General features: G+C 33.9%; 2 protein-coding genes across 2 annotated transcripts; one reads left to right on the forward strand and one right to left on the reverse strand.

The window, feature by feature from the left end:
* Positions 1-1289: 1289 nt before the first annotated feature.
* LOC129905015 (acetyl-CoA-benzylalcohol acetyltransferase-like) lies at positions 1290-2660 on the forward strand. Its single transcript, XM_055980415.1, has one exon. The coding sequence runs from the start codon at positions 1290-1292 to the stop codon at positions 2658-2660; it is 1371 nt and encodes a 456-aa protein (XP_055836390.1).
* A 12203-nt stretch (positions 2661-14863) lies between these two features.
* On the reverse strand, positions 14864-16392 carry LOC129870314 (acetyl-CoA-benzylalcohol acetyltransferase-like). The gene has a single exon (XM_055945048.1). It carries the CDS (start codon positions 16288-16290, stop codon positions 14956-14958), a length of 1335 nt encoding a protein of 444 aa, XP_055801023.1. The 5' UTR covers positions 16291-16392; the 3' UTR covers positions 14864-14955.
* Positions 16393-17754: the final 1362 nt, after the last annotated feature.

The raw sequence follows: 17754 nt of genomic DNA on the forward strand, positions 1-17754 counted from the left end.
GTATATGCTTATTGTGTCGAATTTACTTGTCTATGATCCGCTTACTGGCTAACTACGTGATCCTAGCAGTACACTGTTGATTTTGTGTTCTGATACTACACTTGCTCAGTCTTTGTTGAGTACAGGGCATATTCAGTTGGCTGCGGAGAGACCTCACTTAGAGGAGTAGAAATCTTGTTCAAGTCTGAGGGTAAGCTATTCTGTCATGCTGCCGTGGACTTTCTCAATTTTCTTAGTCCCTCGTTCGGGACTCAGATGTTCACACATTGTAATTTTCATTATGAATTCTTTTGGGGTTGTATTATTCTTCTTTTCTAGACTTGTTCATTTTTAGAGTTTTGGTACGATGACTTTCAGTTCCTAGGACGTGTTTACTTCCGCATATTTTGGGTTGATAACTAGACGGTTTTTGAGTTTATGGGAACTCAGTAGTTATTTTTTGATTTAAACCAGCTTCCGCATCTTTAAGCTTTGTATACTTCTCGATTATTGTTGTTGGTCTGTTGAAAATGGTTCTCCCACCTAAGGGTTAGTGTGGGTGCCAACCACGATGGGTCGGGGTCGTGACAATTTTGAATCCTTTCTTTTTTTATATTCAAATAATGAGTGAGTGCTATACATTATTCAGTACGATCTTGTAATTTAACCGGAAACATCCATTTTGAAATTTCAAAATTGACATTTTTATCACTGTATTACCTCAAACCAGAATTTGTTTGAAAAATTTATTTAGATTTATTCACAGTCAAAATGTTTTTAGCAAATCATTAAATCAAACGAAGCTATGTTTGAAAATATTATTTGGATTTATTCACAGTCAAAATATTTTTTTATCACGTTATTAACTCAAATCAGATTTTGGTTTGAAGATATTATTTAAGTCTATTAACGGTCAAAATATTTTTATCTCTTCATTAACTCAAATCAAATTTTGTTCGAAGTTAATATTTGAATCTATTCTAAGTCAAAATATTTTTATCACTTTATTAAGTCAAGTCAGATTGTGTTAAAGAGATTATTTAAATCTATTCACGGTCAAAATACTTTTATCACTTCATTGAGTCATACCAAATTATGTTAAAAGATATTATTTGAATCTATTAACATTAACATATTTTCATTTTATGACATCCAAATTCTTTTGTTAACAGAATATAATCAAGGAATTCCTTTTTTTTTTTTTGGCTATATATAGTTGGGAGGTTACAAAGGAACAATTGTACCTCTTGTAGCCTTGTTCACTTCTCTATCTTTGCTTTCTTTTCCATTTGAGTCATACCACCAAACTAATGGAAATAGGATTTATCAACAAAAAAGATTGCATAAAAGTTGAAATCTTATGGACCAAACTCATAAAGCCATCTTTACCAACTCCCCCTCACCTTCAACGTTACAAGCTCTCTTTCTTCGACCAATTATCTGAAAAAGAACATGTCCCATTTGTTCTTTTCTATGCAAATAATAATTTCATCAACAACTCCACCATCGATGAACGACTAGAACAATCCCTTTCAAAGATATTAACCCATGTTTATCCAGCAGCAGGAAGGTACGACAAAGATGAACGTTCGATTCTTTGTCTTGATCAAGGCGTTTCCTACACTAAAGCCAAGGTCAATTGTAAGCTGGATAATTTCCTAGAGAAAACACGCAAGGACCTTGGTCTTGCGGGTTTATTTTGGCCACATGAAAACAAGAATATAGATGAAACTAATCTGATGGTTTCACCAATTGTCATTGCACAAGTAACCGAGTTTGAATGTGGTGGCCTAGCTATATCACTCAGTGGTTCACACCCTGCAATGGATGGTTTCTCAGATTTTAAATTTCTTTTTGAGTGGGCAAAAGTGTGCAGAATGGGAACTCCCATCGAGGAGATTAATTTTCTAAGCTTTGATTTAGGTAATATTTTCCCAACAAGAGATATATCGGGACTTTTGAAGTCAAGCTACGATCCAATTATAGAAAAAGATATTATTGTTAAGAGATTCATCGTCCGTGAAGCTGCTATGTCAAGGCTTAGAAAAAAATGTATCGAGGAATCAGATGGAGCTTTGACTTTTGAACCTTCAAGGGTTGAAATTATTACAGCACTCCTCTGGAGGGCTTTAATCCACATTTCAACAACCATAAATGGATATGTTAGGCCTTCTCTAATGGACTTTCCATTGAATTTGCGTTCTAAAACATCTTTACCACAAGTTCACAACTCTATGGGGAATTTTAGAATCGATGTTCCGATAAAATTCATACCAGGGGAGACGAAGATGGAATTGCACAACTTCATAATATTAATCAGGGATACCGTGAATAAAGTTGTTGCTTCATGTGCCAAAGCTTCACCAGATGAAATAGTGTCAACATTGGTTAATATATATAATGAAAGTGTTAGATCACCAGAGTGGGGAGGTAATGATGAAGTTGACAAAGTTTTATGTTCAAGTATGTGCATGTTCCCTTTACATGATACTGATTTTGGTTTGGGAAAACCAACCTTACTATTTTTTGGTATGAAAGATACACAAATGTTATGGTTGCATGATACGGATATTCATTCTGAAGTTGGTGTGCAAGTGGACTTAAAGGAAAGCTATATGCAGTTATTTGATCGTGATGAAGACATCAAAGCTCTTACGTTTATACGTGATGCAAATCTTTGATATTATTTTACTTTCATTCTGTTATTGGAAATTGTTTTGTTTGTCATTTTTGTTTAGACATGCAATATGAAATCATGATTTGAAATAAGATTAGTTTGAATTTGAAGTTTTATTTGTATATGCAATTTGGATTTCTTAAGTTGTTTTTCCCTTCATAATATGAAAAACCCAACAAGTTATGAATACTATCAAAATTTTCTCAGTTTTTATACAATCTTAATAAATGAGTAAACCATAGTTCATAAACAAGATATTGGTATGTCCTAAGGTGCCGCACTGATCAATCACATATCTCTATATCCCTTTTAACTATAAATGTTTGCGATTACAAACTTCTACATACACATATTTTTATTAAAATTCACTAATAAACAATACTAGTAATTAGTTACTTTTTAATATATATAACCCTTTATAGGGTACAAACAAAATCTTCACGCTGAGCATGAGTTCATTTTTACAAAATTTAAAATAAAGGGTCTTGTTTTTACAAAATATGAACTTATGAGTCAAGACTAACATTTAAAAAAAATCACAATTTGAAATCCCAAATTCTGCTTTTGGAGAATTTGAGATTTGAAATCATGATTTCAAATAGTATGTCTAAACACTGATTTGAAATCATGATTCCACATCGGATGTCCAAATGCCCAATAGTCTTAAAGACTTGGGATAAATAATCAAGGGTGAAAAGAAAGTTTTAGAACTAAGAAAAAGTGAGACAAGTATTAATTATTGAGTAGGGGCGAAGATTTTAAGATTAGTGTTAAAGAATCTAATTCTAAAAGCCTCCAAGTTTTATTCTGACAGCTTTTTAATTAGGGTTATTTTAGTCTTTTCCCATTCTTCCTAAGCCTAAACCTCAATATTTTAATACCTAATTGGAGATTATATCGTAGTATTACCTCATAATACTCTTATATCTTTCTACCCAAGCTTAGAACATGAATACAAAAAGAACAAACCTATGATTTCAAGTTTCTCAATCAAGCTTTCTTCAAGAACTCTTATTCTCTCAGGTATGTAAGACTATCATAATGAGGGATTAAGTTCTTCTTCACTCCCTACATCTACAATTTCAATTAGCAAGATCAAACCTAGAATATTTTCCCCCAAATTTAATATGTTTGAAATTCTCTCCATATTCCTATTATTGATTTTTGCTTTCATTATAAAGATTTCGTACTTCATATTATTAATGATCTTTGAAAGTGTGGAAAAGGGTGATGGAAATGAGGGCGATGAGAGGTGTGTCTATTTTAGAGAACTAGTTTGGATTCATGCCGGAGCGCTCGACTACAAAAGCCATTCATATTGTAAGGAGATTGGTGGAGCAGTATAGGGAGCGGAAGAGGGACTTACACATAATATTCATTGACCTAGAAAAGGCTTACGACAAAGTGCCAAGAGAGGTCCTATAGAGATGCTTGGAGGATAAAGGTGTACCTGTGGCGTACATTAGAGCGATTAAGGACATGTATGATGGAGCTAAGACCAAGGTAAGGACGGTAGGATGAGACTCAGAGCACTTCCCTGTTATGATGGGGTTGCACTAGAGATCAGCTTTTAGCCCGTTTCTATTTGTCCTAGTGATGGATGAATTGATGAGATAAATACAAGGTGAGGTGCCTTGGTGTATGTTGTTCGCGGATGACATAGTCCTGATTGATGAGACTCGCAACGGAGTTAACGATAAGCTGGAGGGATGGAGACAAACATTGAAGTCTAAAGGATTTAAATTGAGTTGGACCAAGATAGAATACTTGGAGTGCAGGTTCAGTGGCCTGCCACGTGAGGTTGACAGGGAAGTGAGGCTTGGTACCCAGGTCATTCAAAAGAAAAGAAGCTTCAAGTATCTTGGGTCTATTATACATGAAGATGAGGATATCAACGATGATGTTTCACATCGCCTCTAAAGTGTTGTGTAATAAGAAAGTTCCACCAAAACTCAAATACAATTTCTACAAAGTGGTGGTTAGACCGACTTTATTGTACGGGGTAGAGTGTTAGACAGTCAAAATTTTTTATGTTCAGAAGATGAAAGTCGCAGAAATGTGAATGTTGCGGTGGATGTGTGGACACACTAGGATGGATAGAATTAGAAATGAAGATAATAAGACAAGGTGAGAGTGACATTGGTGAAGGACAAAATGCGGGAAGCGAGACTGAGATGGTTTGGACATGTGAAGAGGAGAGACACAGATACTCCAGTGCGGAGGTGCGAGAGGTTAACTATGGATGATTTCAGGAGGGGAAAATGGAGGCCGAAGAAGTATTGAGGAGAGGTGATTAGATAGGATATGATACAGTTGCAGCTCACAGAGGACATGACCTTAGATAGGAGACTGTAGAGGAATCAGATTAAGATAGAAGGCTAAGTGGCTTATCTTTTCACCATAGTAGTCGTAGTTTTGCTCATTTGTCTATTACCATTTCTGCATTTGATTGCTGCTTATATTTGTGAGGCTGGTATAATTTGGTTAGCTTATTTATCTATAGTAGTTAATGCTCCTTTCTTCCCGAACTGTCCTACCATGACTTTCTCGCTCTCATTATTCCTTATTTTCATATTGTTTTCGATATGCTTGGTTCTATCTGACCTTTGTCCTATTTTTCTTGTTTCCCTCTCTTGTTCTCCTTTCTTGAGCCGAGGGTCTTTTAAAAACAACCGCTTTACCTTTCAAGGTGGAGGTTAGGTCTGTGTACATTCTATCTTCTCCAAACCCCTCATGGTGGGATTATACTAGGCTTGGTGTTGTTGATTATTGTTCACTCTTAATATACTACATGAACTATATTTGGCTAAAAGTTATTTGAAAACCTTGACATACTATTTCTTATAGATTGTTTTCATGAGTAAAGTAAATTTCAAGTCTTAAAGTAGTATTTCTGAAAGTGTTTTAAGGAAGCATGAATTACTTCAAGTGCATTATTTTTAAAATGAAAAGCATAGTTAGCTTTAAAGCTCAGTTTCGAGAAAGTATAATCAATTTTTTTTTATAAAAGAATAGTATTTTAAAACAAGTTCAGTACAGTTATAAAGAATCGTTTCTAAGTATTAACTTAAGACAAAGATTATCAATTTTCTCTTAAAGTGGAACTTTTTTCTAAAATGGGACATCATATAGTTATTGAGCATTATTATATTATTTTGGGAGTAGTATTGAGCACTGAATTAGATAAGAGTTCAGGTAATTCAAACTCTAGAACTGCACCGCCAACATAGGATAGAATTGTGTCGTTGGTTTGAGCGTCTCCTCAGACAGCTCTTGGTAAGGGCTTAAAAATTGGATATGTTAGTTAAGTTCGTTCTTTACCCTAACAAGGTATAGGACGACTCTGGCAACATGGGGCTCACGTGATGGTTCTCTGTTAGAGAAACTCCTCCAAGAAAATAAAATTATCTTATTTTTAGTATTTGCTATTATTACATATATCTCAGTTGTAAAGCTTTGTTGTTACCCTGATAAGGTATAGGATGGATCTGCCCCTTCTCTTTCAAACTCCGAAAACTAAGGTTTGACTTGTATGTGTTAAGCTAGTTTGAGTTTCACTTTTTAGCGCTTAGGCCACTACCTAAAAGTCATTTTCTCGCTCTTTTCCTTTTACATAACAATGATGAAGGAGAAAGAAAGCACGACTTTCTACACAATGATTTCTTCTTCTATTATAATTTTTCAAGTTGCAGGGGAGAGGCCAAGAAAGTATAGTGGTTGGGTTTTCCAGTCAAGGCAACGTGGGCAAGCCCTTCCAATTTTCATGTCTTAAGCATGGGAGATTTCTTCCATTTTATCGATCTTGTCCATTATATCATTATGAGCTCACGTGATGGTTCTCTATTAAAGAAACTCCTCAAGAAAAATAAAGTTGTATTATGTTTAGTATTTTCTATTATTACGTATATCTCAGTTATACAACTTTGTTGTTAAAGTACACTTACATGCTTTACTATTCAGTTGACTTTATTTAAATCTATATTCAGAGTTACTGATTCAGTGGTTTAGTCAGTTGTTTTCATTTTACTATTTTAAATACTTTATATTTTACATACTGATGCTATATGGCGTTGCATTTTTAAATAATGCAGATTCAGGTATTGAGGATTGCCCGTAGAGGCTTCACTAGGATATTTTTCGATCAGCATTTGGTGAGACCTCCTTGCTTTTAGAGGGCTCCAGATTATCTATCTTATTCAGTATTTAGTAGACATTTATAGTAGAGTATTCAGGTAATCGGTGATCTTATACCGATACCTATATTTTAGTAGAGACTTTATAGATGAGTTAGATGAGTCAGTCAAGTCATTATTTTTAGATGTTTTCAAACTCAGTTATTATTATTATTTAGACTTTTAGATAGAGTTGTTGAAATGATTTGATTTGTTTAAATCATTATGATGCTCATATTTTATAAAGCTTTTGCATAAGTTGTTCAGTCTTCTGGTCTAGCAGAATGCTAGGCCAAGTATTCGTTTGAGATCAAAAATATTTTTGAGTATCAGCCACGTCCAGAATATAGGCCCGGGGCATGAAAAACTTGATATCAAAGTACCTAGTTTAAATTTCCTAGAATGTCTATGAAGCCGTGTCTAGTATAGTCCTTCTTATATATATGAAGCATGCCACTTCTATAATAGTGAAGATATTAGGAGATACTACCATTCTTTCATACTCTAGTTCGTTCGATAGAGTCTAACTCTATAAAATTTCTATTAATTTGTGTGTTCACGTATTTTAGATCATACCTCCGAAGCGTAGGTTCAGTTAAAGGAATGTTGCAAGTACTGAGGTTCCCACTAGAATTGATGCAAACAATCTGCCTCCACTAACTAAAATTTAAACTAGGAAAGGAGCCTGCTATACATATTAAGGGGCAAGTGTTAGGGCTCAAGATATGCCTTCTAATACTATGAGGGTTCCATATACACTTTTTTCTCAACCTGCTATTATCACAATACAAACACATGTGTGATGACACTTGCCTTATCCCACCAAGACAAGTCAGTCTAAAATTTGATGATATAGATAAATGTAGAAATAAAGCAAAAATAAAATCTCAATATAACGAAATATGTGAATAACATAATCAAACTCTTAATATCCCCAAAGTTTGATCGTCACTCCAATCTATGTCATAAGAGTAGTCTGACAAGAGTAGGCCACTAACGTATTATAATAGAAGTGAAGAAAATACAAGAAGAGAATTGCATTGTTCTTGTCAGACTACTCTTATGACATAGATTGGAGTGATATATTGGCCTATGACCTTTGTTCCTTGAGTTAGAGTGTTGATTGGATTTGCCCATCCATTTGCCTCTTTATTTTAAGTCTTCCGCTGATTGAATGAATGAGCGGATGTGACCAAGTCAAGTGATTCACTTCGGAGCCCGTAATAATTTTTGAGTGCCGGCCACATCTAGGATACCCTCCCGGGGTGTGACAATCTCTCTTACCAAATTAATGCTCAATGATTGAGGCAACCAGAAATAAAAGTATGAAACTAAATCCTAAATCAAGAAATATACCACATGGTATAAATACAATTTATTGATTTACTATTGGATTATTGGTTAACCTATTACGATAAACCTCAAAATGTTAAAATATTGGGTGTTTTTCTCGACTTTTCTAGTATAATTTGCTTTTTCTTTTCCTAAAAAGAAAATACAATGTCTCCATATTTAGCTAGTCCTTTTTCTTATAGGAAAAAGTTTATGACTCTATAAATAGAGGCTCATTCCTTCTAATATGATATCATGCACAATGTAATCCTTAAGGGTCTTTGAGAGTTTTGTGGGGAGGGGGGGGACTATGAGACACAAGTGATATGTTATCACTAGTGTGAACCTCTTTTTATTTTGAGTGAATTGTGTGAGGTTATTTATCTTGATATTTTGTACTCTCATATTTATAGTGGATTACTCATCTACTCTTGTGGATGTAGCTTGGTTGACCGAACCATATTAAATGATTGTGTCTTTTTTGGTATATTTCTCGTTTGTCTTCTTACTCATGAACTTTCGAGTTTTTATTTGCTAGACTCCGTATGACACATGTTTATTTCGGTCCTAACAAGTGGTATCAGAGCAATATTAAAAATGGATGTTCATCTTGGCGGGTTCAATTTTAGCTGCAACCTTTTTTGAAAGTAACGGAGAAGTTTGTTGGAGAAGTTTTTCAGAGAAGTTTTCTGTGTCGAGATATAGATTTTACAGAGGAGATTTTGAAGATTGAGATGCAATCTATTGAAAATTATGTAAAGAAGGAGGACCAAATTTATTTTGTCGGAAATTCAGGCCAAGAGAGAGAATTGTTGGGTATTTTACATAACTTTCCTAGTATAATTCGGTTTTTCTTTTTCTAAAAGGAAAACACAATATCTCCATATTTGACTAGTCCTTTTTTTATAGGAAAATATTTATTACTCTATAAATATAGGCTCATTCCTTCTAACATGATAACATTCACAATGTAGTCCTTAAGGGGCTTTGAGAGTTTTGTGTGTGGGGAGAAACTGTGAGACACATGTGATACATTATCACTTGTGTGAACCTCTTTGTATTCCTAGTGAATTGTGTGAGGTTATTTCTCTCAAAATTTTATACTCTCATATTTATAGTGGATTTCTCATCTCCTCTTATGGATTTAGGTCAGTTGACCGAACTGCATTAAATGGTTGTGTCTCTTTTGGTATATTTCTCATTTGTCTTCTTACTCATGGTCTTTCGAGGTTTGCTTTGCTAGCTTCCGTATGACACCTTGGTTGTCTATCAAGGATTTTTTAATTGAGGGTAATATGAGAAAGATGGTATATTTAAATTGAAGTAACTACAACATATGGAAGAGTAAGATGAAAGATTTACTGTTCGTGAAGAAGGTGCATTTTCCCATTTTCGCTGCTCATAAACCTAAGAATGTGACAGATGAAAATTGGGATTTTGAGCACCAACAAGTATGTGGATATATAAGGTAATGGATTGAAGATAATGTTCTCAATCATATTGTGAATGAGACACATGCTAGAGTATTGTGGAAAAAGTTGGAGACGCTTTATGATTCAAAAACTGGTAATAAAAGGTTTTTATTGCTTAAGCAATTGATGATCTTTAAATACAAAAAGGGCAGTCCTATTCTTGATCACATAAATAATTTTCAAGGTATTCTTGATCAATTTTTAGGAATGAGTGCCAATTTTGATGATGAAATACAAGGACTTTGGCTTTTTAATACTCTACCAGATTCTTGGGAAACTCTTCGAGTTTCTTTAATAAATTCTGCTTTTGGTGGTAAGGTTATTATGTAATATGCAAAAGGTTGTGTGTTGAATGAACAAGTCAGAAGAAGATCTCAAGGCACATCCTCACATTCAAACATTTTCTTTATAAAAGATCAAGGGAGAGGTAAAACAAGAGGTTTGGGAAATAGAGGTAAAAGTAGAAGCAATTCAAGATCCAACTATCAAAATATTTTATGTCATCATTGTGGAAAGAAAGGACATATTAAAAGATTTTGTAATAAGAAAATAATGGAGATAGTGTTGTTGTTGTCGTCTGAGATGACCTTCTCTTTGCTTGTGATAAAAACGTCATCAATTTTGTATCTCAAGATACAAGTTGGATAGTAGATTCTGGAGTTACATCGCATGTCACACCGAGAAAAGACTTCTTTTCATCTTATACTCATGTTAATTCTAGCGTGTTAAATATGGGTAATGCCGGTGAGGTTAAGATGCTTGGTGTTGATATGGTTTGTTTGAAGACCAATCTTGGTACAACGTTAGTCTTTCAGAATGCCAATCATGCTCCAGACATTCCTTTGAATTTGATCTCTATAGGACAGCTAGATGATGATGGCTACCATAATGACTTGTTTAATAGCCAATTAAATCTCACCAAAGGCTCATTGATTGTAGCTCGAGGAAGAAAGCATTCAAATTTATAAGTGACACACAGATCAATTCTTGGGGACTCTATAAATTTGGTAGAAAGTGAGACTTCTAACTTTGTCAGAATTATGGCACAAGAGACTCAGTCATGAGAGAGAGGGGGATCACATGTTTGGATAAGAAGAATGTGCTTGCTGGTGTGAAATAAGCAAAGGTGAAAAGATGTGTTCATTGCTTAGCTGAAAAATAAAAAAAAGTTTTTTTTCATAGTCATCCTCCTTCAAGAAAGTCTGAACTACTGGAGCTAGTACAGTCTGACTTGTGTGGTCCTTTTAAAGTAAAATGAAAAGGTGGTGCACTTTACTTTGCAACTTTCATTGATGACCATTCTCGCAAGTTGTGGGTATATACTTTAAAATCCCAAGATTAAGTACTTGATGTGTTTGAAGAGTTTCAAGCAGAGACAAATTGGAAAGAAATTAAAATATATTCGTACTGACAATGGTGGTGAGTATATTGGTCCCTTTGATAACTACTGCAAAGCGCAAGGAATTCATCATCAAAAGACTCATCGCAAGATGCCTCAATTGAATGGATTGATAGAAAGAATGAATATAACTCTTGTTGAGAGAGTTAGATGCGTGATTTCAGAGGCTAAGCTTCCAAATTCCTTTTGGAAAGAAACACGTAGCATTGTTGTTTATATTATTAATTTGTCTCCCACTATTTTTTTGGATGGTGATGTTCCAAACAGAGTTTGGTTTGCAAAGGATGTCTCATATGATCTCTTGAAAGTCTTTAGGTGTAAAGCTTGTGTGCATATTCCAAAAGATAAGAGATCAAAACTAGACGTTAAAACTAAGCAGTGCATCTTCATTGGTTATGTTCAAGATGAGTTTGGATATCACTTTTATGATCCAATTGATAAGAAGCTTATCAGAAGTCGTGATGCTGTGTTCTTTGAAGACCAAACAATTGAAGATATTAACAAGACTGATAAAATAGATTCTCAAATTAATGAGATCTTGGTTGATGTTGATCCAGTTCCTAGTACTGACATATCTTTTGCACATGAAGGAATCCAAGATACTAATGTCGATGGGGATCAAGATCAGAATGATCATCAGAGTGTAGAACTTGAAGATGCTCATAGTAATGATGTTATGGTTGATCATCCACCAATTCATATTCAAATGACTACTCCAGATGCTTCAGAAACCTCTTATAGAAGTTCTATTAAGGAGAAGCTAAAGTCATCACATTATTCTCCTAGTGAGCATATACTTTTGACTGACATGGGAGAACATGAAGATTATGATGAAGTCCTGCTAGATACTCATAGAGATAAGTGGATAGAAGCCATGAAAGATGAGATGAAGTCACTTTATGAGAATGACACATATGAGTTAATGGAGTTACCAAAGGTAAGAAAGTTTTGACAAATAAATGGATCTTCAGAGTAAAGCAAGAGCAACATACATTTTCACCTAGATATAAAGCGAGGTTAGTTGTTAAAGGTTTTGGATAGAGAAAGGGAGTTGACTTTGATGAAATTTCTCTCTTATTGTGAAAATGTCTTCTATTCGCATGGTTCTAAGATTAGCTGCAAGTCTAGATTTAGAGGTTGAGCAGATGGATGTCAAGACTACTTTTCTTCATGGTGATTTAGAAGAATAAATTTACATGGAGCAGCCTGAAGGTTTCACGGTTAAAGGAAAAGAAAACTATCTCTGCAAATTGAGAAAGAGCTTGTACGGCTTGAAACAAGCTCCAAGGAAGTGGTACTTAAGTTTGAATTTATCATCAAAAATCAAGGATACAAAAAAACTTCTTCAGATCATTGTGTATTCTTTTAGAAGTTCTCTGATGATAATTTTTTTATCTTACTACTTTATGAAGATGATATGCTGATTGTTGGCAGAAATAAATCTAGAATTGTATTCCTTAAGAAGGAGTTGAGAAAATCATTTGCAATGAAAAACTTGGGGGCAACAAAGAAAATTTTAGGCATACAAATTTATCGAGATAGAAAGAAAGAGTTATCATTATCCCAAAAGCAGTATATTAAGAAGGTACTCAAGAGATTTAATATGACAGAAGCAAAAGTGGTTAGTACTCCTCTTACTAAACACTTTAAGTTGAGTACGATCCAGAGTCCATCTACTAATGAAGAGGAGAAGGAGATGTCATGTATTCCATACTCTTCTACAGTTGGTTGTTTGATGTATGGTATGGTTTGTACTAGATCAAATATTGCACATGCTGTTGGTACTGTTAGCAGATTTCTTTCTAATCCTAGAAAGGAACACTGGAATGCAGTGAAATGGATACTAAGATATTTGAAGGGCACTTCAGATATGGAGCTGTGCTTTGGTAGTGGCAAGCCTGAACTTGTATGCTACACAGACTCTGATTTGGGAGGAATCTTGACAATTCAAAATCCATTTTTGGTTATTTGATCACTTTTACAAGGGGAGCTATTTCTTGGAAATCTAGACTACAGAAGTGCATAGCTCTATCCATCACAGAAGCCGAATATATTGCTATCACTGAAGGTGCCAAAGAATTACTTTGGATGAAGGAATTTATGAAAGATCTTGACTTTGAGAAGTCAAGGTTCATCTTATTCTATGATAATCAGAGTGCTATTTATCTTACCAAGCACTCCACCTTTCATTCTAAGTATAAGCATATTAGTAGAAAATATCATTAGATTAGAATGACCGTGAAAAAGAAATTATTTGAGGTTGAGAAGATACACACTGATGACAATCCTTTAGATATGCTTACAAAAGTGGTGATCATAGAAAAATAAGAGTTTTGTAGAACAGTGACAGGCTTGAAGCCTGTCAAGAGTTCCTTCACTTGAAGTTCATTTGGCCCCTTGACTGGAGGAGTCTGTTGGGCAATGGCTCATGTTCCATCCAAAGGCCCACGGCCTAATCCTATTTGTAAAATGATTGAAATAATTCTCCTAATTTGATTCCCAATTCTATTTGGAAAAGGATTGGAATTATAATCCTATTTGGAGTTGGTTTTGACTTTAGGAAAAAAGACCACTCTATAAATAAGATAATTTGAGAGAATTATGCAATTACTCATTGGTAGTGTCTTTGAGAGATATTAGATACATAAGAGAGATTTTTGAAAGAGCTTTAAACAAGAGAGAAGAGAGAAGAATAGGGTGTTTTCCGCAACAGTTTTGCCTCTCCGACTAGAAACCTTCAAATTGCGTTTACCAATCCATTAACCGTTGGATCGGGCTGAATATTTTACTGAGTGTTTCGAATATCTTAGTGTTTGATTTGAACGGTGCATATCGAATTTGAAGATCATCCAGTTTAGGTCCTAACAGTAGCTTTCATTTGAGTGGTTTTCTTCCTATTACTTTTGTTGATATAGCTATTGTTTTCCCTTGCTTGAAAATTGTTGTGTAGTCATTTAGGAGAATATTTGTAACCCTTTTATTGTTATAGTGGAACAATTCGAATTTCGAAGATCTCTGTTTTTGGATTTGCGTCCTTCCGTCATAACATAAAAATTGATAATCCGATAATAAAAAAACCAAAATCGTTACCGAAACTGCTAAATCAATAACCCATTATCGATAAATCAATAATTTTTTTTCGATTCAAATTAACAATTTTGATTCGATTTTAAACAGCCCTAATAATTAGAATAAGAGAAAAAGTATGCGAAGGCTATAGAGCTGTGTTTTTTGAAATTTACTGCCCTTCCTTATGACAACAATAAATAATATTAGTAATGGGTCTGACAGTAAGACAGTTGTTAGTTGCCAACAAGGAAGAGAAATCAAATGCAAATCAGAAGGAGATAGGTAATCCAACGTGGATTCTTCAGAGCAAGCTCAAAAGATTCAGTAAGAGGTCTTTGTCTTTGGTTCAAGAACAATATTGGTCCAAATTAATTTTATTTCTGTTGGATATTTGAGGTGTAAATGGAAAATAAGAAAGACATTTTTTGGATTGAATAAAAAAGATACCTTTTGAATGACACCTCTTTATCTCATCTTTTCATTCTCTATAATTTCGAAGGCCATGCCTCTGATTTATAATTTTAAATACAATGAAAATCTGAAATTCTTCTCTTTTTTTTTTGTGCATTGTTTTTAAATAAAATATAAGTGTCGTATATTTGCTTCGTTTGTTGAGTTTGCTAGAGTTCTATAGTTTTCATTTCCTCTATTACAGAAACATATTTCCGTTCTATCCTCGGAGGAAGTAACCAAAACCTTGTGGGCTCGGAATAATATTTTACTTCTTTTACATTTCTGATCTAATAATTTAAACACGGGATACTAACAATTTCAAATCATAATTTCATATGCATGTGCCAAACAATCCTTAACTAAAAAAGTACAAACAAAACAAGTACCAATAACATAATGAAATTAAAGTTTTGCATCACATATAAATGTGAGATCTTTAATATCATCATCGCGGTCAAATAACGGCACACATTTTTCCTTCAAGTCCATTTGCACACAAATTTCAAGTCCAAAATCATACAACCAAAACATTTGTGTATCTTTCATACCAAAAAATATTAAGTTTGGTTTACCCAAACCAAAATCAGAATCGTGCACAGGGAACCTGCACACACTTGTACACATGACTTTGTCAACTTCTTCATTACCTCCCCACTTTGGTGATCGAAAACTTTCATTATATGAATTAACCAATGTTGACACTATGTCATCTGGTGAATTTGCTTTCATACATGAAGCAATAACTTTATTCACTGCATTTCTGATTAATATTATGAAATGATGCAATTCCATTTTGGTCTCTCCTGGTATGAATTTTACTGGAACACCAATCATAAAATTCCCCATAGGATTTTTCACCTGAGGTAAAAATGTAATTTTGGAACGCATATTCATTGGAAAGTCTAGTAGAGAAGGCTTGAAATACCCGTTTATGTTTGCTGTAGCGCGGATTAAAGCCCTCCATAGGAGTGCTGTAATAACCTCAACCCTTGAAGGTTGAAAAGTCAACGCTCCACCTGATTCATCAATGCATTTTTTTCTGAGCCTTGACATATTAGCCTCATGAATGATGAACCTCTTAGAAACAATATCTTGTTGTATAGTTGGTACTTGAGTCGACTTGAAAATTCCTGATATATCTCTTGTCTGAAAAATATTACCCATATCGAAGCTTAGAAAATTAATCTCCTCGATCGGAGTCCCCATTCTACACACTTTTGCCCACTCAAAAACAAATTGAAAATCTGAGAAACCATCCATTGCAGGGTGTGAAGTACTGATTGATATAGCTAGGCCACCACATTCAAATTTGGTTACTTGTATAGTAACAATTGGTGAAACCATGAAATTAGTTTCATTTATATTCTTGTTTACATGTGGCCTAAATAAAGCTGCAAGACCTAAGTCGTTACGTGCTTTTTCGAAGAAATTATCAAGCATACAACTGACCTTGGCCTTAGTGTAGGAAACACCTTGATCAAGACACAAAATCGAACAATATTCATCTTTGTCATTGTACCTTCCTGCAGCTGGATAAATATGAGTTAATACCTTAGAAAGGGATTGCTCAAGTCGTTCATCGATGTTGGAATTATTAGAATTACGAAAGAAATAAACAATAGATACATGTTCTCTCTCAGATATTTGATCGAAGAAAGAGAGCTTGTAATGCTGAAGGTGAGGAGGTGTAGGTAAACATGGCTTTATGAGCTTTGTGCATAAGATTTGGATTTTCATTTTTGTTACACAACTCAACTAAGGCTACAATTATATATGTGAGAACCTCCCAACTATATATAGCAAAAATAAGTTTTACATATGTTTTTTTAATGACAACTAGAGAACCTCATATGTATTGATTTTTTACTCACCCGTTTACTTTTTATCTTAATTGTAATCAAATAAATAAAAAAGCCAGCAATTATTGGAGGGGAATCTTATCCCACAACTGGACAAATATAAATTAGAGGGCTTACCCGTGATTGCGCGGGCCCTAGTTAATTAAACGTCATTTTCATTTGCAGAAAACAAAAAAAGAAAATTTGAACTTTGGTATATGTATATTTGAATATTTGTATTATACATAATTAAAAGAAAAATGATAAGAGGAGATATATGATTTAGTAATTCAGCATCTTAAAATTTAAATATCTTGTTTATAAATTATAATTGGCTCATTTGATAATATTATATAAAAATTAAATTTTTTGAATAGTTTTCACAAATTATAAAATTAAATTATGATTTGAATTCATGTCCAACAAGGCTAAATAATCTAAATAAGTACGATGAATCTCTCAAGTTTCGCCAATTTTATGTAATAATAAAATATTTGCCTCTTACTGTGGGGAGGAGGGTATCTACGACCTATTATAATATAATATTGTATATATGTTATTTTTATGTAAGAGAAAAGTTTGTCAGCTACAACCTACTGTTATAATGAGAAATGAGTCCACTTTTTTCCAACTACAAGGCTGTGTTAAAGGGCTAAAAGGTCAGAATAATCATGAATTAATAAAATATGCACAAAAAGTTATTTATTTCTACTTATCAAAATTTAGAACCAGACTCAAAGGACTAAAATGTCATCTACAAATTAACTAAATCACTTTAAGCATACATGTTGTACGATTTATATTAAGTGAATAACCAAACTTGAGAGTAAAATTTAGCATTCATGATTCATTGAAAAATTATACTCCATGTATAAATTTAATATTATTTTATATATATACACATTAAATTACTTTCGTAATTGGAATTATTATAATTACAAAAGAAAAAAATAATAGATACGTGTTCTCTTTCAGAAATTTAAAGAGAGCTTGTAACGTTGAAGGCGAAGAGGAGTAAGTAAACATGGCTTTATGAGCATAAGATTTCAATTTCCATTTTTGAAGTAACCGGTAAAGTTGTTGTCATGTGACCAGGAGGTCACGAGTTCAAGCCTTGGAAACAGCCTCTGGCAGAAATGCAAGGTAAGACTGCGTACAATAGACCCTTGTGGTCAGGCCCTTCCCCGGACCCTGCGCATAGCGGGAGCCTTAGTGCACCGGACTACCCTTTTTTACACAACTCAACTAAGGCTATAATTATATATGTAAGAACCTCCCAACTATATATATAGCAAAAATAAGTTTTTTTTAATGTCAACTGGGGAACCTCATATGTATTGATTTGTACTCGCCCATTTTCTTT

Source organism: Solanum dulcamara, chromosome 10 (genome assembly GCF_947179165.1).
Source record: "Solanum dulcamara chromosome 10, daSolDulc1.2, whole genome shotgun sequence".
NCBI lineage: Eukaryota > Viridiplantae > Streptophyta > Magnoliopsida > Solanales > Solanaceae > Solanum > Solanum dulcamara.